Raw genomic sequence first — 27,456 nt, forward strand, 5'->3', positions numbered from 1 at the left:
TTTAAGCCGACAGGTTTTTCATCGGGGGGAGTGGGAACTCCATCCGGAGGTCTTTGCCTCACTGATCCTCCACTGGGGCAGACCGGAGTTGAATCTGATGGTATCTCGACAGAATGCCAAGCTCCCACGATACGTATTTAGGTCGAGGGATCCTCAGGCAGAAATAATAGATGCCTTGGCAGTGCCTTGGTCGTTCAACCTAGCTTATGTGTTTCCACCATTTCCTCTCCTTCCCCTGGTGATTGCTCAGATCAAGCTGGAAAGGGCTTCGGTAATTCTAATTGCGCCTGCGTGGCCACGCAGGACTTGGTATGCAGATCTAGTGTACATGTCCTATCTGCCTCCGTGGAAGCTCCCGATGAGACAGGACCTTCTCATTCAAGGTCCTTTTCAACATCCAAATCTAGTTTCTCTACAGCTGACTGCTTGGAGATCTTATCTAAGCGGGGTTTTTCTGATGCAGTGATTGATACTTTGATACTAGAAAGATCTATCATAAGATATGGCGTAAATATCTTTTTTGGTGTGAATCCAAGGGCTACTCATGGAGTAAGGTTAGGATTCCCAGAATTCTGTCTTTTCTCCAGGAAGGATTGGAGAAAGGGCTGTCGGCAAGTTCTTTAAAGGGACAAATCTCTGCTTTGTCAATTTTGCTACATAAACGTTTGGCAGATGTTCTTAGACGTTCAGTCTTTTTGTCAGGCCTTAACCAGAATTAAGCCTGTGTTTAGACCAATTGCTCCACCCTGGAGTTTGAATTTAGTTCTTAATGTTCTTCAAGGGGTTCCGTTTGGACCCATGCATTCCATATATATTAAGTTGTTATCTTGGAAAGTTTTGTTTTTGGTTGCTATTTCTTCTGCTCGTAGAGTTTCTGAGCTTTCAGCGTTACAATGTGATTCACCTTATCTTATCTTCCATTCTTATAAGGTGGTTTTGCGTACCAAACCTGGTTTCCTTCCTAAGGTTGTTTCTAATAAGAATATTAATCTGGAAATTGTGGTTCCTTCATTATGTCCTAACCCCTCTTCTAAGAAGGAGCGTATGTTGCATAACCTGGATGTGGTCCGTGCCCTGAAGTTTTACTTGCAGGCGACTAAGGATTTCCGTCAATCATCTTCATTATTCATTGTTTTTTCTGGAAAGCGTAGAGGTCAGAAAGCTACGGCTACCTCTCTCTCTTAGGCTGAAGAGTATCATCCGTCTGGCATATGAGACTGCTGGACAGCAGCCTCCTGAAAGAATTACGGCTCATTCTACAAGGGCTGTGGCTTCCTCATGGGCATTTAAAAATTATGCTTCTGTTGAACAGATTTGCAAGGCTGCAACTTGGTCGTCTCTTCATACTTTTTCCAAATTTTCCAAATTTTGATACTTTTGCTTCTTCTGGGGCTGGTTTTGGGAGAAAGGTTCTTCAAGCAGTGGTGCCTTCCGTTTAGGTCCCTGTCTTGTCCCTCCCTTTCATCCGTATCCTGTAGCTTTGGTATTGTATCCTACAAGTAAGGATGAAATCCGTGGACTCGCCGTATCTTGTAGAAGAAAAGGAAATGTATTCTTGCCTGATAAATTGATTTCTTATACGATACGACGAGTCCACAGCCCACCCTGTTATTTTTTAAGACCAGTGTATTTTTTATTTTAGTTAAACTTCAGACACCTCTGCACCTTTTGGATTTTCCTTTCTCTTCCTAACTTTGGTCAAATGACTGGAGGTGGAGGGAAGGGAGGAGCTATATATACAGCTCTACTGTGATGCTCTTTGCCACTTCCTGTCAGCAGGAGGTTAATATCCCACAAGTAAGGATGAAATCCGTGGACTCGTCATATCGTAGAAGAAATCAATTTATCAGGTAAGAATACATTTCCTTTTTATGGTACTAGTTAGTTAGTGCTGGATAGGAATTGCTTTATAATCTTCTAGTTGAATTAATGAATTCTATATATATATATATATATATATATATATATATATATATATATATATATATATATATATATATATATATATATATATATATATATATATATATATATATATATATCTCTATCTCAGCAAAGAGGAAGTTACTCACAGGGTCTTTCAAAAAGATAAAGTATTTATTTTGACGTTTCAGGTGTTACCCCTTTCTCAAAAAACAGCACAGTGTGAAACGGTATACTCACCCCCCTTAAATACCTCTGCACAGCAAACAATCAGTGTGGTAAACACCCTGGCACCTGGAAGTAAAACCACGTCACATGACACAAGGTCAAGCCCCGTTGGCATAGCAACCAGACACTCAGCAGTGTAAACCAAGTAAAAGTTAAAAACATAGTGAAAGTTAAAAACACAGGCAAAACAGATTGTTAGGAGCAATATATAAATACAAACATGGATTTAAACAAAAATGTTAACAACCAAACAAGCAGTAGTATATTATCATGCAGACAGCGTTAATCACCAGGGTGACCGTAATCCCACAGCATAAATATACGTAGCCATATACAGCCTCAACCATATCATATCTTAAAGTACAGGTAATGAACTACTGGACAATTTGCGGAGCCCAGGTATAGAACTACCAATAGCGGTCTTCTTAAGTCCCCCCCCCTGTCATTTCATGCAGGTAGAAGTAGCGAGGCATAGAGGCAAAACGCACAAGCCTGGTTGAACCTGCAGTGAAAGTCCTTATCACACACTCCATGCCACGGCACATAACCAATGCAGATACCCAAGGGAAGGTATCAGACAACTTTAGCAAAGCAAAAAATAGGACAACTTCAACAAAGAACATAGTACACTTCAAAAAAACATAACTTAAGAAAATACCCAAGAGATACGTAAACATATAGTTAAAGGCAATCCCTTATATGGTGTACCTTACTTGATTACATAATGTCCGATAGAACCAAAGGCAGGAACAGTCTTGAAAATAGAGAGGTGGTTGATTACACGTCTTGTCCCTATAAACAGCAGTGCCAGTCAAGGTGGACATTGAGCCCCTGGGGGGTTATTGTCCCAAGATTGAAAATCCATCTTGACTCTCTTTGTAAGAGAATTTTAGCCCTGTCACACCCCCTACTTAGTGTGGGGGGGGGGATGTGGTCGATAATGATGTATTTAAGGTCGGTTACCTTGTGTCCTGCTTCCACGAAATGCCGTGCCACCGTCTGATCTGATGTACCTTTATCCAATGCTGCACGAATCGCAGACCGGTGGTTGGCCATTCTGGTCCTTAAGTCATCCACCGTTTTTCCTACATAAAACATCCCGCACACACAATGAATGTTGTGGTACAGGTTACCCTGTGTCTGATCTTAAACTTTCTGGTGGAATACGGATGGATGAAGAAGCTACCTGTAGAGAGACCTCCACAGGTGGTGCATCCCAGGCACCTAGAACAACCTTTCTTAGTTTTAAGCCAGGTGTCATTGCTGTAACAGTTCACTTGGTTTACACTACTGAGTGTCTGGTTGCTATACCAACGGGGCTTGACCTTGTGTCATGTGACGTGGTTTTACTTCCAGGTGCCAGAGGGTTTACCACACTGATTGTTTGCTGTGCAGGGGTATTTAAGGGGGGTGAGTATACTGTTTCACACTGTGCTGTTTTTTGAGAAAGGTGTAACACCCGAAACGTCAAAATAAATACTTTATCTTTTTGCAAGACCTTGTGAGTGACTTCCTCTTTGCTGCTTTATCTACTTACTCTTGAAGTGCACCTGGGGCAAGGAGAGCTCAACTGAGCTATTTGAAGCTGGAGTGCTACTACACCTTCTACATATCTCTATCTATCTCTCTATCTCTCTCTATCTCTCTCTATCTCTCTATCTCTCTCTATCTCTCTCTATCTCTCTCTATCTCTCTCTCTCTATCTCTCTCTCTTTATCGCTCTCTCTTTATCGCTCTCTCTTTATCGCTCTCTCTTTATCGCTCTCTCTTTATCGCTCTCTCTTTATCGCTCTCTCTTTATCGCTCTCTCTTTATCGCTCTCTCTTTATCGCTCTCTCTTTATCGCTCTCTCTCTCTCTCTTTATCTCTCTCTCTCTCTTTATCTCTCTCTCTCTCTTTATCTCTCTCTCTCTCTTTATCTCTCTCTCTCTCTTTATCTCTCTCTCTCTCTTTATCTCTCTCTCTCTCTCTCTCTCTCTCTTTAATCTATCTCTCTCTCTCTCTCTCTCTCTCTTTAATCTATCTCTCTCTCTCTCTCTCTCTCTCTTTAATCTATCTCTCTCTCTCTCTCTCTCTCTCTCTCTTTAATCTATCTCTCTCTCTCTCTCTCTCTCTTTAATCTATCTCTCTCTCTCTCTCTCTCTCTTTAATCTATCTCTCTCTCTCTCTCTCTCTCTTTAATCTATCTCTCTCTCTCTCTCTCTCTCTTTAATCTATCTCTCTCTCTCTCTCTCTCTCTTTAATCTATCTCTCTCTCTCTCTCTCTCTCTTTAATCTATCTCTCTCTCTCTCTCTCTTTAATCTATCTCTCTCTCTCTCTCTTTAATCTATCTCTCTCTCTCTCTCTCTCTTTAATCTATCTCTCTCTCTCTCTCTCTCTCTCTCTCTCTCTCTCTCTCTCTCTCTCTCTCTCTCTCTTTAATCTCTCTCTTTAATCTCTCTCTCTCTTTAATCTCTCTCTCTCTCTCTTTAATCTCTCTCTCTCTCTCTCTCTCTCTCTTTAATCTATCTCTCTCTCTCTCTCTTTAATCTCTCTATTCCATGCAGAAAACTTAGCAGTTGTTCATATCTATTCCTCTTCATAAATCTTGGGATAAGAGGTGTAGGCAGTATGGGGTGCTTATAGCAGCAGGAACCTATGTTGTTTCTTTCAATATATCCATTACCAAGGTCAGTGTCTAAAACATTTTCATTTCTGTTAGGTTAGTGAGGTGTCAGGTGTTTTTCTTAACGTGGTGTGAACGGATTAGCTGCCATAAACATTTGTTTGAGAAGCCATATTCTCAAAAATGTTGTCATTCAGAAACCGGTTTAAATAATCTATTGGTTCACAAACTGAAATGTTGGTTGTGATGCTAGGAATTGCCTTAAATCATGGTATTTCAGGGGCTGTTAAGTTTGGGGGCACCTAATTTTCAACCGAGATTGTTGAATGTTCTGAATGCCTCCTTTTAGATGGTGGTAGGCTGCAAGCACCATCACTAAAATCCTAATTTAGGAGCTCTATATTTTAGATGCTTTTAGAGTGTCACAATTAGATCCAACAAAGGTGTCGCTCTCTGAATCACGTGCAAGAATGGCGTAAGTCTTCTGCGGAATAGGAACATGCCATGATTTAAAAGGCAACCTATTTTTTTTTCTCCTGCCCAAAACTAACTCCCTCAATTCACACACCAATTCCTCCCAACAAAATGAACCCTAGACACCACCCAAAAAATAAAAAAAAAACTGTGCTGATCACAGTGTAAAAAGCTGCAATCAGATCTAAATAGCACTGAAAGGGTACTAACCGTAAACAAAATAATAAATTAGCAGATCAGGTTGATCAGACAGAATGCTCTGATTATGCAGATTACACACAAAAGGCGGTGATCAGAAACCGCAGGAAAATTTGAAAAACTTAAAACTTGTTAAAAATGACAGGTCAAATTTTAAATAAAAAAACTAAACGCACCCCAGAAGTACTGAACAGTACTATTGTGTGTTTGTGTATGAACTTTTATTACTAGTGTATATAACGCTGTGAGGCACTTTGTAACAGTGATATCTTTACTGGAAAGGAGCAGCACTCGTGAGGCACCTTTAAAAATAAAACCACAATTTATTTGGAAAAAGATTTACCTGTTCTATGCCTCTATTTTGATCTTTTTCCAAATAAATTGTCGTCTTATTTTTAAACATGCCTCACGAGTGCTGCTCCTTTCCAGTGTTGTGGTACTTTTTGCGGCTTACGCATAGCCGCGTCCAGCTAGCACCTCACGGGTCTGTGTTTGTGACTCCTCCTTCAGCATCGGCAGTGTTCGGCTTTACCTCTCTATGCAAGGATCTGCAGCGGCCTAGTCAGTTTTTCTAACTGTGATCTCTTTGCCTCTCTGGCCGCAGTTCACACTCAGGAAAGCGAGAGGCAGAGGTAGTGCAGACAACCAATTAATCGAATAATTGTCTGTCACATTGTATCAATGACTGGTTGTCGCTGCAATCCAACACGCTGATACAGGGGGTGGGGGGCATAGAAATTAGGTGTTCCATGTCATTTTATTGTTGTTGTTAAAGGGACACTGTACCCAAAAAAATTCTTTCGTGATTTAGATTGAGCATGAAATTTTACGCAACTTTCTAATTTACTCCTATTATCAAATTTTCTTCATTCTCTTGTTATCTTTATTTGAAATGCAAGAATGTAAGTTTAGATGCCAGCCCATTTTTGGTGAACAACCTGGGTTTTCCTTGCTGATTGGTGGATAAATTCATCCACCAATAAACAAGTGCTGTCCAGAGTACTGAAACAAAAAAGCTTAGATGCCTTCTTTTTCAAATAATGATAGCAAGAGAATGAAGAAATTGATAATAGGAGTAAATTAGAAAGTTGCTTAAAATTGCATTCTCTTTCTGAATTACAAAAGAAAAAATTTGGGTACAGTGTCCCTTTTAAAGGGACAATCTACACCAGAATTGTTATTGTTATAAAAGATAGATAATCCCTTTTTTTTACCCATTCCCCAGTTTTGCATAACCAACAGTTATATTTATATATTTTTTTTACCTCTGTGATTATCTTGTATCTAAGCCTCTGCAAACTGCCCCTTTATTTCAGTTCTTTTGACAGACTTGCAGTTTAGCCAATCAGTGATAGCTCCCAGGTAACTTCACGTGCATGAGCACAGTGTTATCTATATGAAAAACATGAACCAACACCCTCTAGTGAAAAACCTGTTAAAATGCATTCTTAAGAGGCGGTCTTCAAGGTCTAAGAAATTAGCATATGAACCTCCTAGGTTAAGCTTTCAACTAAGAATACCAAGAGAACAAAGCAAAATTGGTGATAAAAGTAAATTGGAAAATTGTTTAATATTACATGCCCTATCTGAATCTTGAAAGTTTGTTTTGGACTAGACTGTCCCTTTAAAGCCCAGTGTTTTCAGGACGGCATGAAACGTCCTAACGTCATTAACAGGTTAATGATTCTGCATGCTAATAGGTTTACTCCTCTGTCCCTATTCATTTCTTTTGTGTTTCCCCACTTTTTAAGGATTATAGGTACTAAAGGTTTTTTTTAACAATCATCTGGTTAAAAGGTTCTGCCTTTAATTATGTTGATGTAGGCCATAGTAGAATTTTGCACTATATATGTACTTTTATTATTATATTATTTGCACACAAATAAACTTGTTTGCTTTTCTAGATGAAGTTATTGCGTTATGTGGGAGTAGTGACACCTTAGGGGCATGGAAACCACAAAATGCTGTTATCTTACAGCCTGATGCTGATGATAGGTAAGTAAAACTTATTTTTAGTGGGTTTTCAGTTGCAGAATGGATCAATAAGTGTAGTTTGTTTGAACCTTTTGGGTTTTTCATGGGAGTCTGCTGAGGTGGGCAAGGAGGATTTTTGGAAAAGCTACCAAATGTTAACAAACAGCACGGTTGTGGTGCTTTTTTTATTATGATTTTTCTTGCACAATCATTGGTCGTATAGTGAGGTTGGTGGTAATTTACACTGCATATCACCCCTCTCCTTTGCCTGCTTTGATTCTCACATGGTTTAGAATAACACACCACCTGGGTCCTGAGATCAGGAAGGACTGCCTGATAGGCAGTAATATGGTACATGGAGAAACACTCTCTTATTCTAAGCTGCTTTAACGTTTCTGCAATGTCTTTTTGTGCAGCACTGTTACACAATGAGCTGTATTTCAACTGATGGGCTCAGTGACAAAACAAATTACATAGTCTGTTTTAGGTTGTTAACTGGTTTATTTTGCTATATCTTGTTTCTCTTCAAATTTTTTTTTTTTAAAAAAGGAAATTAAATAATTAGCCATAAAAGCACTGTCTTTTTTTTTTATTCTTTTAAACTTCATAAACCACTTGGCATTAACCAATCATTTATTTTCCTTCCAGAAAACTTTTTTTTTTTTTTTTTAACATCAACAAATACATAAAAATATATTTATTCTCATTCTTTTGTTACGTACAACATCCAAAATCCATGATCTCAAAACTGTTATAGCACTTGTAATGTATGTGTATATACATATTTTTTTTTTTTTTTTTTTTTTTTCTGATTTGGATTTTGTATATAAAAAAAGAGCTTAGGGGGGTGCAGGGTCATGTGGTTTTCAGAGAGGTTGCAGGATGGCAAATTGTACATGGAACTTGTCAGTCTGTTAGTGATTAGCAATGAATACAAAGATGTAGGTTAGGTATTTTCACTCATAAGGCAATGAGTAAAGATTAACATATTCTGGTTTGTCCCATAGTGTTGCATGCTCTTCTAATGAAATAAATGAGTGCAGTCATCTCCAGATTAACCCCTAGAACACGGCTTGTATTTAAACTACCCCTTTTGGCTTAACATTCACATAAAGAAGTACTTGAGTGGGGGTATCCTGTGGGTAGTAGATAAAAGGACCTCCCTGCTTTCCTTTGCATTTTTAATTACGTGAGCTTAAAAAATAGTATTTTAAGTTTCTTAACAACAACATAACTGTTTGCACTTAAAGGTTTTAATTTCTTATTGCTCCAAAACACCTAGGGGAGAACCCTTTTGTTGTAGAATCTTAAACTACTAATAAAGTTGTATGTTAAACAGGATATAGAGGAAATAATACTTTACAGCAGGTTCCTATAATGGCATTAATTGTGTAGTTTCTTATTTACTTAGGTGTTAAAAGGCAGAAATATGTAAAAATATTCAATTTTTTCTGCATTATGTTCTCTTTCTTGCACTACTAATGAAATGTATTCTACTTTATTATTTGCACCGCAAATCATACAGGTTATTTAAAAAATGTGTATATAATCTTATAAGCTGCACACATGTTCTCCACAGAAAACGTTGCCAGCTGGATGGCATTATAAAGTAGTCCATGTGGGGGCATTGTAATACTTAGCAATATTATAAAAAAATGTTTGTCATTTATAAATGCTACTTAAGCTATCCAATGCACAGCTTAATTTAATAAATTAACATACATTGATTAAATGATAATTTGAGCAACACACATTTAATATCAACTAATTATAGCTTTAATATTGGTTTAAATTGTAGCTGAGTGGTCCGTAAAAGCCACATTTAGTGCACCCACTAAAAAGCCCCGGGGAAAACGCTGAATATTGTGTATTTATAAAATGTCCATTTCACCGTAACCTGATTTTTAGAATCTGAATGTTTCAACCTCATAGAAGCTGTTTTAAATATCTTCTTCAGTGTTTTCTCCATGACCTACAGTATGTAATGGGCACACCACCCAGCTAACTTTACTGACCACCCAGCTAAAATCAAAATAAAATTAACTTTTTTTTCCCTTCAATGTCGCACAAATTAACATTAGATTATTTTGTTAAATTATACAGTTAGCATGTGCATTAGATAGCTTAAAGGTATACTAAACCCAAATGTTTTCTTTCATGATTTGAATAGATCATGCAATTTTAAGCAACTTTCTAATTTACTCCTGTTATAAATTTTTCTTTGTTCTTTTGGTATCTTTATTTGAAAAGCATGAATTAAAGCTTATGAGCCAGCCCATTTTAGCTTCAACACCTGGGTACCGCTTGCTGGTTGGTGGCTAAATGTAACCAGCAATCACTATCCAGTGTTCTGAACCATACATGGGTCGCTCCAAAGCTTTCATTCCTGCTTTTTCAAATAATGATATCAAGAGAATGAATAAAAATTGATATAAGTACATTTGAAAGTTGTTTAAAATTGCATGCTCTATCTGAATCCTTAAAAGAAAAAGATTGGGCTTAGTATCCCTTTAAGCAGCATCTATAAATAGCAGAACATTTTATAATATTGCAGAGAGTTACACTGCCCACAACTGGCTACTTCATAATGCCATCCAGCTGGTAAACTTTTTTTATGGAGACTGCAACTCTTTTTATAGTCTTTATTTATTCTATTTTTATGTTAAGTAAAAGATATCGAATGACTGATATTTTATTTTACAGTGCACTATGGAAAACAAATGTCAAACTTACCAGAGGCGCTCCAGTACAGTATAGATATTTTAAAGGATATTTTCTGACCCCAAAGGTATGTTGATTTTCTGAAATAAATCCAAGATTATTTTTATGGCAACATTTTTACTTTGTTTGGTGAGAATATCACCTGCCTTAAACAAAGGATTACTGTCAAGCCAATTGTATCACTTTTGCAGTATCTTCTTGTCCCTTAATGATCAATGGAGTTTTACAATTTCTAAATTTGAAAAAAGGACATTCATTTGTAAAATAAGATGCATTTATTTTTCTAAAGTATCCCAGCACTAACTACATGTTTAGTCTCTGCAAATGGGTTAAACACTTGGTGAAAGTTGTGCTCCCTTGCCGCTAGACTTTAACTTTTACACTTTCTGTGGATACATTTTAATATTTGGGTAGGTTTTCAAATTTGTTTCTCTTGCAAGGTGTATCCAGTCCACGGATTCATCCTTACTTGTGGGATATTCTCATTCCCTACAGGAAGTGGCGAAGAGAGCACACAGCAGAGCTGTCCATATAGCTCCCCCTCTGGCTCCGCCCCCCAGTCATTCTTTTTGCCGCTTTAACAAGTAGCATCTCCACGGGAGGGTAAAGTGAATGTGGTGTTAGATTTGTAGTTTTATATCTTCAATCAAGAGTTTGTTATTTTTAAATAGTACCGGTTTGTGCTATTTACCCTCTGGCAGAAATATGATGAAGAATTCTGCTGAGAGGAAAATGATTTTAGCATGTTGCAACTAAAATCCATTGCTGTTCCCACACAGGACTGAGGAGTACCAGAAAACTTCAGTTGGGGGGAACAGTTTGCAGGCTTAACTGCTTTGAGGTATGTTTCAGTCATATTTTTTCTAGTCAAGATAAGATAATACTAGAAGACTGACAAGATTCCCCATGTGGGAAGGGTAAGCCATGTTCTGAGACTTAGTATAGAACTAGAGGCTTATTTAAGAGGGCTCAATAGACTGGTTATCATTTTTGCAGGGCAATCGATTATTTTATTTAGCAAAATACTCTTTATTGACACTTTTTAAGCACTTTTGGTGTGTTCATTGGGGTTTTATTCCACATGGCACTATTTTTAGTCACCTAAATTGGGTTCTGAAGGCCCCACAGCTGTGGAGTGGGAGGGGCCTAATTTCGCGCCTCAGTTGCGCTGTTTATTCTGACAGATTTCCTTGCATGCTGCTTCACATGGGTCCAGAGACTGCTTGAGGACTTCAGGAGGCTTGATTTTCTCAAATCCAATCCTTAAGGGAAGGTAGGGCCACAGCAGGCCGCTGTGGCAAGGTGCTGTAGTTTATTAACCGGTTGTTTGCTTTAGGCGGCTCCGGTTTGGGCATTAAAGGGTTAATCAGGCTGAAACTTGCTGTGCAATCATATCGAAGCATTAGGCACATACCGTAAACATTTCAAGAGATTTGGTTCATTTTTCACCGTTTTGTAAAATTGTTTGCGCTTTTATTTCTTAAAGGCACAGTACCATTTATTGCAAATTGTATTTTTTACTTGATAAAGTGTTTTTCCAAGCCTGCTTGTGTATAATACTAATCTGTTAAACATGTCTGACACTAAGGAAAATCCTTGCTCTATGTGTTCAGAAGCCATGGTGGAACCCCCACTCAAAATGTGTCCCAAGTGCACTAATGTGTCTATACACTTTAAAGATCATATTGTGTCACTTAAAAATATAGCCCTAGATGATTCTTTGACTGAAGGTAATGAGGATAGTCCGCCTTCCTCTCCCCATGTGTCATCACCAGTTACGCCCGCTCAAGCGATACATAGTACCTCTAGTGCATTAGCACCTATTACATTGAAACAACTGGCGGCAGTCATGGATAATTCCCTTGTGGCCTTTCTATCCAAACTGCCAGTTTTCACTAAAAAGCGAGATAGCTCTGTCTTGAGAACAGATGAGGAGCAGTCGGAAGCTTTGGGAGGTTTATCTGATGTACCCTCACAACACTCTGAAGTAGGGGCGAGGGATGTAATGTCTGAGGGAGAAATTTCTGACTCAGGAAAAGTTTCTCAGCAGGCAGAATCAGATTCACTAGCATTTAAATTGGAACACCTCCGCGTACTGCTTAGGGAGGTCTCATCAACTCTGGATGATTGTGACCCTATGGTGGTCCCAGAGAAATTGTGTAAAATGGACAAATATCTAGAAGTCCCTGTATACACTGATGCGTTTCCGATCCCTAAGAGGGTGGCGGATATTGTTACTAGGGAGTGGGAAAGACCAGGTGTACCTTTTTATTCCCCCCCCTATCTTTAAGAAAATGTTCCCCATAACTGATCCCAGGCGGGACGCGTGGCAGACGGTCCCTAAGGTAGAGGGGGCAGTTTCAACACTAGCCAAGCGCACAACCATACCAATTGAAGATGGTTGTGCTTTCAAAGATCCTATGGATAAAAAATTAGGTTTACTGAAGAAAATATTTGTTCAACAAGGTTTCCTTCTCCAACCTATTGCCTGCATTATTCCTGTAACTACTGCAGCGGCTTTTTGGTTTGAGGCGCTGGAGGAGTCGCTCCAGAGGGAGACTTTATATGACGAAGTCATGGATAGAATTAAGGCTCTAAAACTGGCTAATTCTTTTATCACAGATGCCGCTTTGCAATTAGCTAAGTTAGCGGCGAAAAATTCTGGTTTTGCCATCATGGCGCGCAGAGTGCTTTGCTTCAAATCATGGTCGGCCGACGTGTCGTCCAAAACAAAATTACTGAATATTCCTTTCAAGGGAAAGACCCTTTTCGGGCCCGAGTTGAAAGAGATTATTTCGGATATCACTGGGGGAAAGGGCCATGCCCTCCCGCAAGATAGGCCTTTTAAGGCTAAAAACAAGGCTAATTTTCGTTCCTTAAGCAACTTCAGGGGCGGTCCTGCTTCAACCTCTGCAACCGCAAAGCAAGAGGGTAACGCTTCACAGCCCAAGGCAACCTGGAAACCTTTGCAAGGCTGGAACAAGGGTAAACAGGCCAAAAAGCCTGCGGCTGCTACTAAGACAGCATGAAGGGGTAGCTCCCGATCCGGGACCGGATCTGGTAGGGGGCAGACTCTTTCTCTTTGCTCAGGCTTGGGCAAGAGATGTTCCCGATCCCTGGGCATTAGAGATCGTTGCTCAGGGATATCTTCTAGAATTCAGGGACTTTCCTCCAAGGGGAAGGTTCCACATTTCTCGTCTGTCTACAGACCAGACCAAGAAAGAGGCATTCTTACGCTGTGTAGAAGATCTACTCCAGATGGGAGTGATATATCCAGTTCCAATTACAGAACAAGGACTTGGTTTTTACTCAAACCTGTTTGTCGTTCCCAAAAAGGAAGGAACTTTCAGGCCAATCCTGGATCTAAAAATTCTAAACAAATTCCTCAGAGTTCCATCCTTAAGATGGAGACCATTCGGACAATCTTACTGATGATCCAGGAAGGTCAATATATGAATACCGTGGATCTAAACGATGCATACCTTCATATTCCTATCCACAAAGATCACCATCAGTTCCTAAGGTTCGCCTTTCTGGACAAGCATTACCAGTTTGTGGCCCTTCCCTTCGGGTTGGCCACCGCTCCCAGAATTTTCACAAAAGTGCTAGGGTCCCTTCTAGCGGTACTAAGACCGCAGGGCATTGCAGTAGCACCTTATCTGGACGACATCTTAATACAGGCGTCTTTTTCCCAGAACCAAGGCTCATACAGATATTGTTCTGGCCTTTCTAAGGTCTCACGGGTGGAAGGTGAACACCGAAAAAAGTTCTCTGTCCCCGCTGACAAGGGTTCCCTTCCTGGGAACATTAATAGACTCGGTAGAAATGAAAATATTTCTGACGGAGGTCAGAAGGTTAAAGCTTTTAAGTACTTGCCGAGCTCTTCATTCCATTCCTCGGCCTTCTGTAGCTCAGTGCATGGAGGTAATCGGATTAATGGTAGCAGCAATGGACGTAGTCCCTTTTGCTCGAATTCATCTCAGGCCACTGCAATTGTGCATGCTCAAACAGTGGAATGGGGATTATGCAGATTTGTCTCCTCAAATCCAACTGGACCAGAAAACCAGAGATTCTCTTCTCTGGTGGTTGTCTCAGGATCACCTGTCTCAGGTAATGTGCTTCCGCAGACCGGAGTGGATCATTGTAACGACGGACGCCAGTCTGTTAGGCTGGGGCGCAGTCTGGGGCTCCCTGAAAGCTCAGGGCCTATGGTCTCTGGAAGAGTCTCTTCTCTCGATTAAACATTTTGGAACTGAGAGCGATATTCAACATTCTCCAGGCATGGCCTCAACTAGCGGCGGCCAAATTAATCAGATTTCAGTCGGACAACATCACGACTGTAGCATACATCAATCATCAGGGAGGAACAAAGAGTTCCTTAGCGATTGAAGGAAGTAACCAAGATAATCAGGTGGGCGGAGGATCACTCTTGCCATCTATCTGCAATTCACATCCCAGGAATAGACAACTGGGAAGCGGATTTCCTAAGTCATCAGACTTTTCACCCGGGGGAGTGGGAACTCCACCCGGAGGTTTTTGCTCAGCTGACCCAGCTATGGGGCATTCCAGAGCTGGATCTGATGGCGTCCCATCAGAACACCAAACTTCCTCTTTACGGATCCAGGTCCAGGGACCCCAAAGCGGCATTGATAGATGCCCTAGTAGCGCCTTGGTCCTTTAATCTGGCTTATGTCTTTCCACCGTTTCCCCTTCTCCTTCGGCTGGTAGCCAGATTCAAACAGGAGAAGGCCTTGGTAATTCTGATAGCGCCTGCCTGGCCACTCAGGACTTGGTATGCAGACCTAGTGGACATGTCATCTGTCCCACCATGGACACTGCCAATGAGGCAGGATCTTCTAATAATTAAGTCAGGTTAAATTTTTTGTTTAAACTACAGTCACCACTGCACCCTATGGTTTCTCCTTTTTCTCCTAACCGTCAGTCGAATGACTGGGGGGCGGAGCCAGAGGGGGAGCTGTATGGACAGCTCTGCTGTGTGCTCTCTTTGCCACTTCCTGTAGGGAATGAGAATATCCCACAAGTAAGGATGAATCCGTGAACTGGATACACCGCAAGAGAGAGTAATTTATCAGGTAAGCATAAATTCTGTTTTTTTTTAAATTTTGGTTATAACTAACTCAGAGCAAAACGATTTGTTGCGTCTCCGTTGAATTTTCAGATATTTTGATTATTTCTTTATCAGCACAGATTATTTGGTCTGGATTTAAAATTGTCACAAATTATGTAACTAATACAATTTTTCACAACACATTTTTAGTGAATGTGTTTCTGTTGTGAAGCACATTGTAATAATTTCTGTTAAATGGACAAGAAACTTAAAAATTTTCTTTCATGATTTAGACAGAGCATACAATTTTCAACAACGTTCCAATTTACTACTATTTAATTTGATTCTTTCTCTTGTTATCCTTTGCTGAAAGGTTTATCTAGGCATGTTCAAGAGCAGCAAAGAAGGTAGGTTCTAGCTGCTGATTGGTGGCTATGTATATGTATATGTGTGTGTGTATATATATATATATATATATATATATATATATATATATATATATATATATATATATATATATATATATATATATATATATATATATATATATATATATATATATATATATATATTCATATTCGATTGTCATTGGCACACCCATGTGTTAAGTTAGAAACCATTAGTGCATTGCTGCTCCTTCAACAAATGATACCAAGAGAATGAAACAAATTGGATAATAGAAGTAAATTCGAAAGTTGTTTAAAATTGTATTCTCTATCTGAATCACCAAAGAAAATGTTGGGTTTCATGTCCCTTTAAGCACATTTCTGCAAGACAATCTGATGCATAAATAATTGCAAATACTCAAAAAAAAAAAAAAAAACAGAAAAAACCCTTAAAGAATAACTTCACAAATAGTTATTTTTCTGTATCCCTTCATTTGTTAATAACACTGTATAAAATGTATCTATTAAATTGTGTATATATAAGTCCTATAGCAGAGGTTTTCAAACCTGTCCCCAGGCCTCCCTAACAGGCCAGATTTTCAGGATTACCTTGAGTGAGGTATTAGGTGAGGTACCTTGGGCATGTTATTAACCATGTTTACTAATCTGCTAATTATTTCACCTGTGCTTCAGCTCAGATAACCTAAAAAAATCTAACCTTTAGAAAGGCATGAGGACAGGTTTGAAAACCTCTGGTCTATAGAAAGAAGTCTTTTCTGTAAAATAGAACATTTCTGCTATTACAAACTACATATAATTTGAATTTAAAGTGTAAAATGAAGATTGTATTTAAACATTTTGTTGCTTTTCTAAAAGACCAATGCAAGTTGATTATAGTTGGTGTTTTCATTATTTTAGCTTTGTTTAAATAAATAAATAAAAAACTAAACAAAAATAAAAGGTTAGCTAGACATATATAACCAACTACACTCAACTTGTAGAACAAAACCATTTTCAACGCAAAACAAAGTTTCACAACTGGAGTTCTGTTTAAATCCTGTCATTGGTAAATGTACCCATTGCCTTTTTGTTGTTTGAAAACCTATTGGCACATGGGTATAAGATGTCAAGCCTACTAATTGTAATTCCCATAAAGTTTTGTAGCATTTTTTCCCAAGCTATTCCTTGGCTGCCATGACATCTTCTCGTACTGTGGCAAGGTGTCTGACACAGCAAATTGCAGCTATACCGCTAGTACAACTGGTAAGAGACCAACTTTTATTTTCTCGTATGTAGGAAATTAAAGAGTAATTATTTTACACTGAGGTGTTCTTTTTTATCAGTTTGCTTATGCTGGGGAATTGTTCAGCTGCATTTTAGCCACTGGCAGTCAGCTGTTCTCCAGCATCAGTAAGACTATTTCACAGCAAAACAAATATGACCCGTTAAAGCAAAATTCACTTATTTTTGGATGATTCATTTTTTCATTGCCACTGCATTTTTTTAATGGCTTATCAAACTCCATGGATAAACCCTCTAGAAGGCTAAAATGGTTTGACTTTATAAATGTAGACCTTTTTAACTTTTAAATTACAGACGGCCCGTGGTCCATGCCAAGTCATAGTTCACAAGTGGGAGACTCATCTACAACCACGATCAATAAAACCTTTAGGTATGGGAATTGCATGACTGGAAGAGTTATGCGCGACCGTTGGTTTTACCTACAAAGTACAAACACATTGTGCAGATGCACTCTACAATTTCTGGTCTGTAAACAACGGGTTAATTCAGCAATAACATTTTACATTTTTTTTTTAAAAGTTGTATTTCTTACATTTATCATTATTTAAATAATGTGAAAATAACTTCTTTAATTCAGGCATGTACTGTCATGATTCAGATAGACCATGCAAACCTTTAATACATATAGTGCACATGAAGATTCTGAATCTAGATATGTTTTCATGGAAGAGAATTAAGTTTGAAGAAAGGATACCGAGAGTAAAACTGGGTAACAGAAGAAAGTTCTCTATATAAAGTATGAAAGTTTAATAGGACACTCAATTCAAAATTACATTGTCATGATTCAGAGAGAGCATGCACATTTTAAGGGGCTTTTCCATTTACTTCCTTTATCTTTTTTTTTTTTTTTTTTTTTTTGTACAGTCTTTATATATGCACACTTTATAGGGCACTACTGAGCATGTGCATGAGCTCACAGTTCCTATGTATGAGTATGATTGGCTGATGGCTGTTACATGATACAATGAGACTGACAAATTTGAAGTAATTTTTTTTAATTTGTAAGTACAAAATTCACTGCTCATTTAAACTTCAGGATAAGTGCTATTGCATTGTCTCTTTACTATTCATTTTGGATTATGCACTTATGTATTTAACAGTCCTTTCATTCTGACCTCCTGTGTAGAATGTACACGTTTTGAGCTCTTTCTAGCATTGAAAAAAAAAAAATAAAAAAAAAAATCCATTACATATAATACATACTCTGATTTGTTAGAATGGGTAATTTAACCACCATTTTACCCTGCAGTTATATGCGTTTAACCCCCAAAATGGAGTTAAACATATAGTTAAAGTATCGCTTGGGAGCCGCAGAGATCTAAATGGAAACTGCTGCTGAACTAATTAGCAGTGCTTGTTGCACAGATGATTGGGTCAGCAGCAGTTTCCGATAGGGACCAGCAGTTTTCTGCAGCTCCTGAGTGGTAATTTAATTGTGTTCAACACCTTTGAGAGGGTTAAACACTGATAATGTAACTTTATCACTAACAACCATGCAATGCTATAAGGAATGGGAGCGTGTAGTTTCCCCCCCCCCCCTCACTATAAAGTCCCTTTAAGCACTAGAATTGCATCCAATTAATCCAAATAGTATGCTTGTTGCCCAAAAGTTAGAATAACAGCAAGTTTATTTTGAGGTCTCCCTTCAGCTGTTATGCCATAGGCTCAATACCACTGCATTAGGCATTTAACAACACAAGTTAAAGGGGGGTGTGCTCATCAGACTTAACTAGATCACATTCATTTTAGTTTTATACTAAGAGGCTTTCTAGCACAAACAATGCAAAGGGGAAAATGCAGAATGATTCACCTTCTTGCTTTGTTCACAATCTCATTATTGTAATTTACTCACCTGTGCTCTGGTAGTGAAATACATTAAAGGTATAGAAAGTTCAAAAATGAAAGGTGCATGGATGCATTTTAATTTGCAATGTAAGCATTTTTGCAATATACTTTCATTAGCACACATTCTTCTAGTAAAAGTTTGTGTTTTACAGTGGCATATGCACATGTCCAGTGATGTCCTGTGCACCAGTATTCAAACACCACACCATCTCAGAGTGCCAGTAGTGACTTGTATGACACAAAACACTCCATCCCCAGCTCTCTAAGCAGGCATGGTGTTTGAATACTGGTGCAGGGACCTTCACCAGATATGTGCTTATGCTTCAGAAAATCAATAACTTTTAATAGAATATTTTTTTGCTGTATAAAGTATAGTGCAAAAATGCTTATATTTTAAATTGAAGTGCACCCATGCACATTTTAAAAGGGACAGTCTACTCCAATTTTTTTTTTTTTTATTGTTTAAAAAGATAATCCCTTTATTACCCATTCCCCAGTTTTGCACAGCCAACATGGTTATATTAATACCTTTAACACCTGCAATTACCTTGTATCTTAGCCTCTTTTGACAGTCCTCTGATCACATGCCTATTTAGTTCTGATCCATTGACTTGCATTTTAGCCAATAAGTGCTGTGTTGTGCACAACTCCGGGAGTGAGCACAATGTTATCTTTATGGTCCACATGGATTATAAATCTCGTTGTGAAAAGCAAATAAAAAAATGCATGTGATAAGAGGCTGTCTGTAGTGGCTTAGAAACGGGCAGGAATTTAGAGGTTTAAATGTTATAAAGTATATTAATATAACAATGTTGGTTGTGCAAAGATGGGGAATGGGTAGTAAAGGCATTATCTATCTTTTTAAATAACAATTTTGCTGTTGGCTGTCCCTTTAACTTTTGACCTTTCTATCCCTTTAAATACATTAGTGTTTTCATATATAAATTTAGAATACTTTGCTGTCATGTGTTTTTAGCCTAAAGCTATTCTTCTCAACATGTTTGCTTTAGGACCACTTAAAATCAAGTGATTTTCCCAGATGCTTGTGACACCCCAGGACTCTAATGAATTGCAATTAAATAATTAAAGGGACACTGAACCCAATTTTTTCTTCTTTCGGGATTTAGATAGATTATGCAACTTTCTAATTTACTCCTATTATCAATTTGTCTTCGTTCTCTTGCTATCTTTATTTGAAAAAGAAGGCATCTAAGCTTCTTTTTTTTTTGGTTCAGTTCTCTGGACAGCACTTTTTTATTGCTGGATGAATTTATCCACCAATCGGCAAGAACAACCCAGGTTGTTCACCAAAAGTGGGTCGGCATCTAAACTTACATTCTTGCTTTTCAAATGAAGATACCAAGAGAATGAAGAAAATTTGATAATAGGAATAAATTAGAAAGTTGCTTAAAATTTCATGCTCTAACTGAATCACGAAAGAAAAAAAATTGGGTTCAGTGTTCCTTTTAAGATACTACTGTCCTACAAAGGATATGTGTGTTTGCATTTTTAAGTAGTGTATTAATAAAAATATTTATAATAGTTCATATTCAAAGCAAGATGATACAGGCATTTAGTGACCTACATGTGTTTGCTTTTTTTTTTTTAGCGACACTAAAATCAAATTTAAACTTCATGATTCAGATAGTGTCATTTTAGACAATTTTCCAATTTACTTCTATTATCAAATTTATTTTGATCACTTGGTATACTTTGTTGAAGATTAAATCTAGGGTAGGCTAAAGCATGCATATGTCTCTTGCATTCTATGGCCACAGTGTTTACAACTACTTATAACATTGCTTTAAACATTGTTACAAACACTGCCGCCAGATGGCACACTTCTGAGCTCACCTAGGATACCAAGACAACTTAGAAAAATTGATAATAAAAGTAAGCTGGAAAGTTGTTTTAAAACGTCATGCTTTATCTAATCCTTTTGTTTAATTTTGACTTTACTGTCCCTTTAAGTAATTCTCTTTTCTCTTAAAGGGACTTGAAACCCAACATTTTTCTTTCATGATTCAGAGAAAAGAATTTAAAAAAAAAGTTTACAATTAACTTCTATTTTCTAATTTGCTTTGTTCTCGTGTTATTCTTTGTAGAAGATATATCTAAATAGGTAGCATTCATGTTGAGTACTACATGACAGACAATAGTGCTCTTGCTAATGTATAACGTTTTTGCAAAACTTCTGCCATATAATGCTGCAGACATCTGAATCGTGTGAGAAAAATTTGTGGCTTTGTGTCCCTTTTTTAATAATTCAAATAAGTTTTAAAAAAAAACTGGTAGATATATGGGTGTGATACAAGAATAGTCTTGTCTTATCCTTTTGTAGCATGTAATTACAATTACGTTTTTGGAGCACACATTTAATTTTTACAGTTTACTTCTCTTTATAAATAATTATATAATGTATTGCTGAATTAACCCAGTTATTGCTGAATTAACAAATTTTACACATGTATGGTATACACATCTTTACATGAGTTTAGAAACTAGAATATTTACTTACGCATGCGTGTAGAATTACAGATTTAAGGTTTAAATAATTTGCTGTCACAAAAGCGCAGGACCCCAAATTTTAAACTTTTTAGTAGAGAAAATCCATTCATAACATTGAGGTTGGCCTAATTCACGTCAAAATATTCAGCTTCTTTCCTACACAAATGCCGTTCTTAAAGGGACATAGACCCTTGCAGCACAATACTTTTCTGTACTTTTTGCAAGAATTAAATATAAAGAGTATACAGATTTATTCTGCAATTATTCTAAAATCCCTTTCCACTTGCCTTACTGTGGGAACCAATCAAGACTTGTTACTGGACCAAAAAAGGCTTACCACTGTCTTTTTGTTTGTAAAACTGGCATTGTTTTGCATTTTGTCCTCTGCTGTGGCCAGTTAGGAGAAACATGCAGCCGTTTTAAACTTTGTGCAGCTCTAATTAATTTTTTTTTTGTTTTGTTAAAGTACAGGAAAATGGACTAAAAGTATATTGTGAAGTTTTTTTATTTTAATTGTGCACAATTATTTCGTTTAGCACCTCAAAATGTTTTATGTCCTTTTAAGAACCATTGTGCAAAGATTCTGAATGTATATGATAGCAGGCGTTTTTGGCAGTAGGGGTTAAATTCCTTTTTTTATTTCAGTCTATTTTTATGCCATAAGCGTAACCAAGAGAAAGTGGTTAAAGGGACAGTCTACTCCAGAATTTTTATTGTTTAAAAAGATAGATAATCCCTTTTATTGCTCATTCTCTAGTTTTGCATAACCAACACTGTCATATTACACTTTTTACCTCTGATTACCTTGTATCTAAACCTCTGCAGACTGCCCCCTTATCTCGGTTCTTTTGACAGACTTGCGTTTTAGCCAGTCAGTGCTGACTCATAAATAACTCCTCAGAAGTGAGCAGTTATCTATATATGACACACATGAACTAGCGCTGTCTAGCTGTGAAAAACTGTCAAAATGCACTGAAGTGGCGGTCTTCGAGGGCTTAGAAATTAGCATATGAGCCTACCTAGATTACCAAGAGTACAAAGCAAATTTGATGATAAAAGTAAATTGTAAATTCCCCTATCTGAATCCTCAAAGTTTAATTTTGACTAGAATGTCCCTTTAAGTATATCACTTTACCAACAATTCTTATTTATTGATACTCTCGCACATTCTTTCTTTACATACATATTTACACACACTCTCTTTGGGATAAATGTTGAGCCACAATAAGGGCAGCTTGGAGGTATTCAATTAAAATCTAGTTAAGTAAGTCTCCAACTCATTCCTACTCTCCCATTTTTCCTTTGCTCTCACACAAACCCTTTATCACTCCTGATTCCGGTAGTAGGAATTGGCAATACTTCAGCTTGATGTAAAAATATAATCAACTTAAATACCTTTCTGATTTAATATATATATTTTATAAATGTCACTCTCCTTTTTCAAATATAATTACTAATAGGACTACCTTATTAAAAAAAAAAAAAAAATCTAAATTATTCTGGATTCTATTTTAACAGTTTATATCAGTGATGGTGAACCTTGGCACCCCAGATGTTTCAGAACTACTTTTCCCATGATGCTTAGTTACTCCGAAGTACAGTCAAGGATCATGGGAAATGTAGTTCTGAAACATCTTGAGTGCCAAGGTTCACCATCACTGGTTTGTACTGTATCCGTGTCAGTATAATATAAACCGTAGTGCTAAAAAATGTAAATGCAGTATGTTAGCTCTGTTAAAGTTCTAATATAAGTCTGTAAAGCTGTCAGACTTGTTAAAGAGCCTTATTTCTGTCTTTACAGACTTGTATTTTATGCCGATTTGAGGCTACATACCAAAAGGACCACCTGAATTTGTTTTATAGTATATTGAAAAAAATACAAACAGATGGGCCCTGGCAATAAGTAGCCTTAAAACAGTGTAAACTACTACATAGGTATGGTGGCCTTTATAGGTTGTTGGGAGGACATACAAACATTTATTATTAATTGTCATTACAGTTAAATATGAACAATCAAGTCAGCCTTTTCAAGCAGAACAAATGCAGCCCTTTGCTGAAGAATAAAATAGGTTAAAGGGACACTGAACCCAAATTTTTTCCTTCATGATTCAGATAGATCATGCAATTTTAAGCAACTTTCTAATTTACTCCTATTATCAATTTCTCTTTGTTCACTTGCTATCTTTATTTGAAAAAGGCATCTAAGCTTCTTTTTTGGTTCAGACTCTGGACAGCACTTTTTTTATTGGTGGATGAATTTATCCACCAATCAGCAAGAATAACCCAGGTTATTCACCAAAAATGGGCTGGCATCTAAACTTGCATTTCAAATAAAGATACCAAGAGAATGAAGAAAATTTGATAATAGGAGTAAATTAGAAAGTTGCTTAAATTTGCATGCTCTATCTGAACCACGAAAGAAAAAAAATTGGGTTCAGTGTCCCTTTAAGCCATTACTAATTAGTGTAATCCACAGGAGACGCTAGCTAAAATTTTTATAAAAAAAATAAAAAAAAAGGAATGTCATTTACATACGATTAGGATTCTTTATGGCTGTTTGCATGTAGGGTCAGAATTTAAATACATTTTATTCAGCAAATAAACAGTTAATCTTGATAACCTTTTCATAGGAGTATATTAAACCATTTAGTATATAAGATTTAAAGGGACATAATGATCACTCATGCATTTTAATTTTTACTGAAAAATTTTGAAAAATATATATATTGGTGGTGGGGAAACATGCTTTTAATTAAAGATAATCCTGTTTTGGTGGCATATGGGCATAAGTTGTGCATGACCTGTGCACCAGTCTTCTACAAGCCACTGCTGAGTCTGAATGCTGTTTCCCAGTGAATGCACAGCATATGTACGTATACATCTGAAACAGAATGACCTTTTAGTTTGGACATTTTTTGTTTATACAATTATATTGCAAAATAACTTTTATTAAACATTGAAATGCACCCATGCTTATTTTTCATTTTGATCATTGTGTCACTTTTAAATCTTTTTTTGGCTGGATTAAAAATAAGTTTAACCTTTCCTGGTGTGTTCCTGTATGCAATAGGCAGATACGGTACTAAGTTAAACGGATCTCTGGCAGATGACATTGCATGACCGTAGCACACATTCATTATAGTATATTTTTATAGTAAGCTTTATTGAAAATGTTTTGATTTCCTTTTAAATGTTCATTGGCTCCATAAATTACTTTGATCACTTTTTCAAACATGTTGACAATCATTATCTATTCATGGTTATATTCAGCATTTACTTAACCTTGAGCTTCTTTTTGGTTTTCTTCTCAGAATAGTAAATGTGAAAAAGAAAAAGCTTTTATATAACTATGTATCTCTAGATCAGCATTTTCTGGATATGGTTCTCTGTATGCCTGCCCAGAATGTTTAGTATTGTGATCCATTCACAGCATGAAAACACGTTTCAGGGGAATAAGTGAAGATTTACTTTATTAACCACATATTGTGTGCATATTCTTACAGTGCCACCTGCCAGCGTTCATTAACAATGCCAGCTACAGGAATAAGACAACTTTACATATGGCTATTTACAGGAGGAGGGTGATGAAAAATATAGTTCAGAACAAATAAATAAATTAAAAAAACAAAACAAAAAAAAAACATGTTTATCAGATTGTACTTATTTGAAGCATTATTTGGTTACATTTCTCAACTAGTTTATTCAATTGTGTGTGTTTTTTTCACCCCTTTTCTATATGTTGTACATTTTGCAGTTTCTTCACACAATAATAAAATATATTTCTTTCCATAATCCTTTCATGCCTTTGACCATTAAAATATTTTTATCTTGTTCTTCAAACAAAAATAAGTCGCCGGGAGGTTTTGTTGGGGGGAGCTTTTCACTTACCAAAGGGTATGGTCATGAATGTACTTAAATTTTGCCAAAAATCTAGATAAGTAAAACAGAGCAAAATACTTCTATGTATACACAAACTTCCAATTATATTTTAAAAAAAAGGTTAAACCAGTTAAGGCATAGAATGTTGTGCACTGCAACCAAAACGCCCCAGTGTAAAGTGAGAATATCATGTGCTTTAAGGAGAAAAATGTGTAATTAGTAAAATTGTTCCTTTTCGTTGCTTTTTATAGAAAACGAATCCCTTATAGATGATGGACATTTTGGAATTCACAGTAAGTAGCATATTTGTTGTTCTATGGATTAAAGTTTGTGGGAATTAAATCTCAATATTCCCAGGATACCAATATCATTTGTAAATAAGTTTATATTTTTTATGTTTACAATGTGACAAAGCAGCCCTGTAGGTATTTGACTTGTCAAAAAAAAACACCATTTTGCAGCTTTGCATGTGCAGTTTAAGTTTCTTTTGTTCAGTCTCTGGTTTCCACATGTAATCTACATTTATTTTTATTCCATCATTTTGAATAACTTCTATTTATTATTATTTTTACAATTGTTGCTAAACGCGATTGATGACCTTTGTTCATTGATCACTGCTGGATCTGTTTTTTATGTCTAATCATCAAGCAGTCCTACTACACATGCAATCTTCCCGCTAATCAACTTAGGCTTCAAGCATTTGGTACATATTGTCTCACGATTGTCCTATAGAAATTTTCTGTAATTTTAAATCTGCTTATTGATAGACTAGTGCAAACATTCTGTAACCTGCATAACTTGGTTCTTATATACAATTTAACTTGTACAAGCAACAAAATGTGTCCGTAAAATGAAAACTTTTGTGGTCGTATCCTGGCAAAACATTTTGTGAATTGACCAAAATAAATGTTGCTCTGTATATTTATTAGTTGTGCAATAAATGCAAAATTGTGAAGCAAAAACATCTCTAAAGGAAAGTATTAGATTGTAGATTGTAAAGCAGAAAATGATTTATGCATTCACAGCAGCAGGTTTTTTTTTTCACTAGTACAGATAATTGACCAGCAAATTATATATTTTTTATATGCAACCTATTGAAATAAAGGAAATTATGTCTTTAACTACTTAACAACCAGTGATGTACCCCATACAAGATTTTTATTTATTTTTCCTCAATAGTGTGGTTTTGCCGCCAGCGGCAAGACCATGCTATTTCAGGATGTCTTTAGGGAGGGCAAGACCAGCGCTAATATAGACAGGAAAATCCTTAACGACCAGCGACGTACAGGGTACGTCTTGGTCGTTAAGAGGTTAAAAAGTTTTCTATATGCATTATGCTCATGCTGCCTACAACCCCATTTATCTCTCTTACAACAGGATTTCTAAGAGTAATATAATAATTCACTAATTATATGTGAATTTTAAAGAATAGCAATGTAAACAGGCTATTTATTCCATGAAAAAGATTAAGGTTAAACATTTTAATCCAGCAGGAAATCTGTTTGTGCATAAAGCTTACCTTTTTATAGTAATGATGAATAGCTGATAAAAACAATTCCCGTAGAGCTATTTCTTTCATGTAATTGGCAAGAGTCCATGAGCTAGTGACGTATGGGATATACATTCCTACCTGGCGGGGCAAAGTTTCCCAAACCTCAAAATGCCTATAAATACACCCCCCACCACACCCACAATTCAGTTTTACAAACTTTGCTTCCTATGGAGGTGGTGAAGTAAGTTTGTGCTAGATTTCTACGTTGATATGCGCTTCTCAGCATGCTGAAGCCCAGTTCCTCTCAGAGTGCAGTGAATGACAGAGGTATGTGAAGGGAGTATTACCTATTGAATACAATGGTCATCCTAGTTCTCTGTTATCGGTCGTAGAGATTCATCTCCTACCTCCCTTTTCAGATCGACGATATACTCTTATATTCCATTACCTCTACTGTACTGTACTGTTTCAGTACTGTTTTGGCTATCTATGATATACTCTTATATTCCATTACCTCTACTGTACTGTACTGTTTCAGTACTGGTTTGGCTATCTACTTTATGTAGATGAGTGTCTTTTGGTAAGTGTTTTCTTTTATTTAAGACACTCTCAGCTATGCTTTGGCACTTTATATGTAAAGTTCTAAATATATGTTTTGTACTTATATTTGCCATGATTCAGGTTAATCAGTTTATTTCCTTCTTACAGACTGTCAGTTTCATTTTGAGAAATGCATATTAAAAAAAATAAATAAAAAAAAATTCTTACCTGAAAATTTTTCAAATTGACTTTCTTTTCTAAATTGCGGGCTGTTAGGCTCGCAGGAGCACAAAATGCTATAATTTATTGCGT

At 36.9% G+C, this 27,456-nt stretch overlaps 1 protein-coding gene across 1 annotated transcript in view; it reads left to right on the forward strand.

The window, feature by feature from the left end:
- Positions 1 to 27,456, forward strand: part of GPCPD1 (glycerophosphocholine phosphodiesterase 1) — a 308,210-nt gene that overhangs the window by 14,687 nt on the left and 266,067 nt on the right. The window contains 4 exon segments of the mRNA XM_053712184.1: positions 7,334 to 7,424; positions 10,107 to 10,191; positions 17,175 to 17,250; positions 25,364 to 25,405. Of these exon segments, the coding sequence (XP_053568159.1) occupies positions 7,334 to 7,424; positions 10,107 to 10,191; positions 17,175 to 17,250; positions 25,364 to 25,405 (294 nt within the window).

This window comes from Bombina bombina, chromosome 4, assembly GCF_027579735.1.
Source record: "Bombina bombina isolate aBomBom1 chromosome 4, aBomBom1.pri, whole genome shotgun sequence".
Taxonomy (NCBI): Eukaryota; Metazoa; Chordata; class Amphibia; order Anura; family Bombinatoridae; genus Bombina; species Bombina bombina.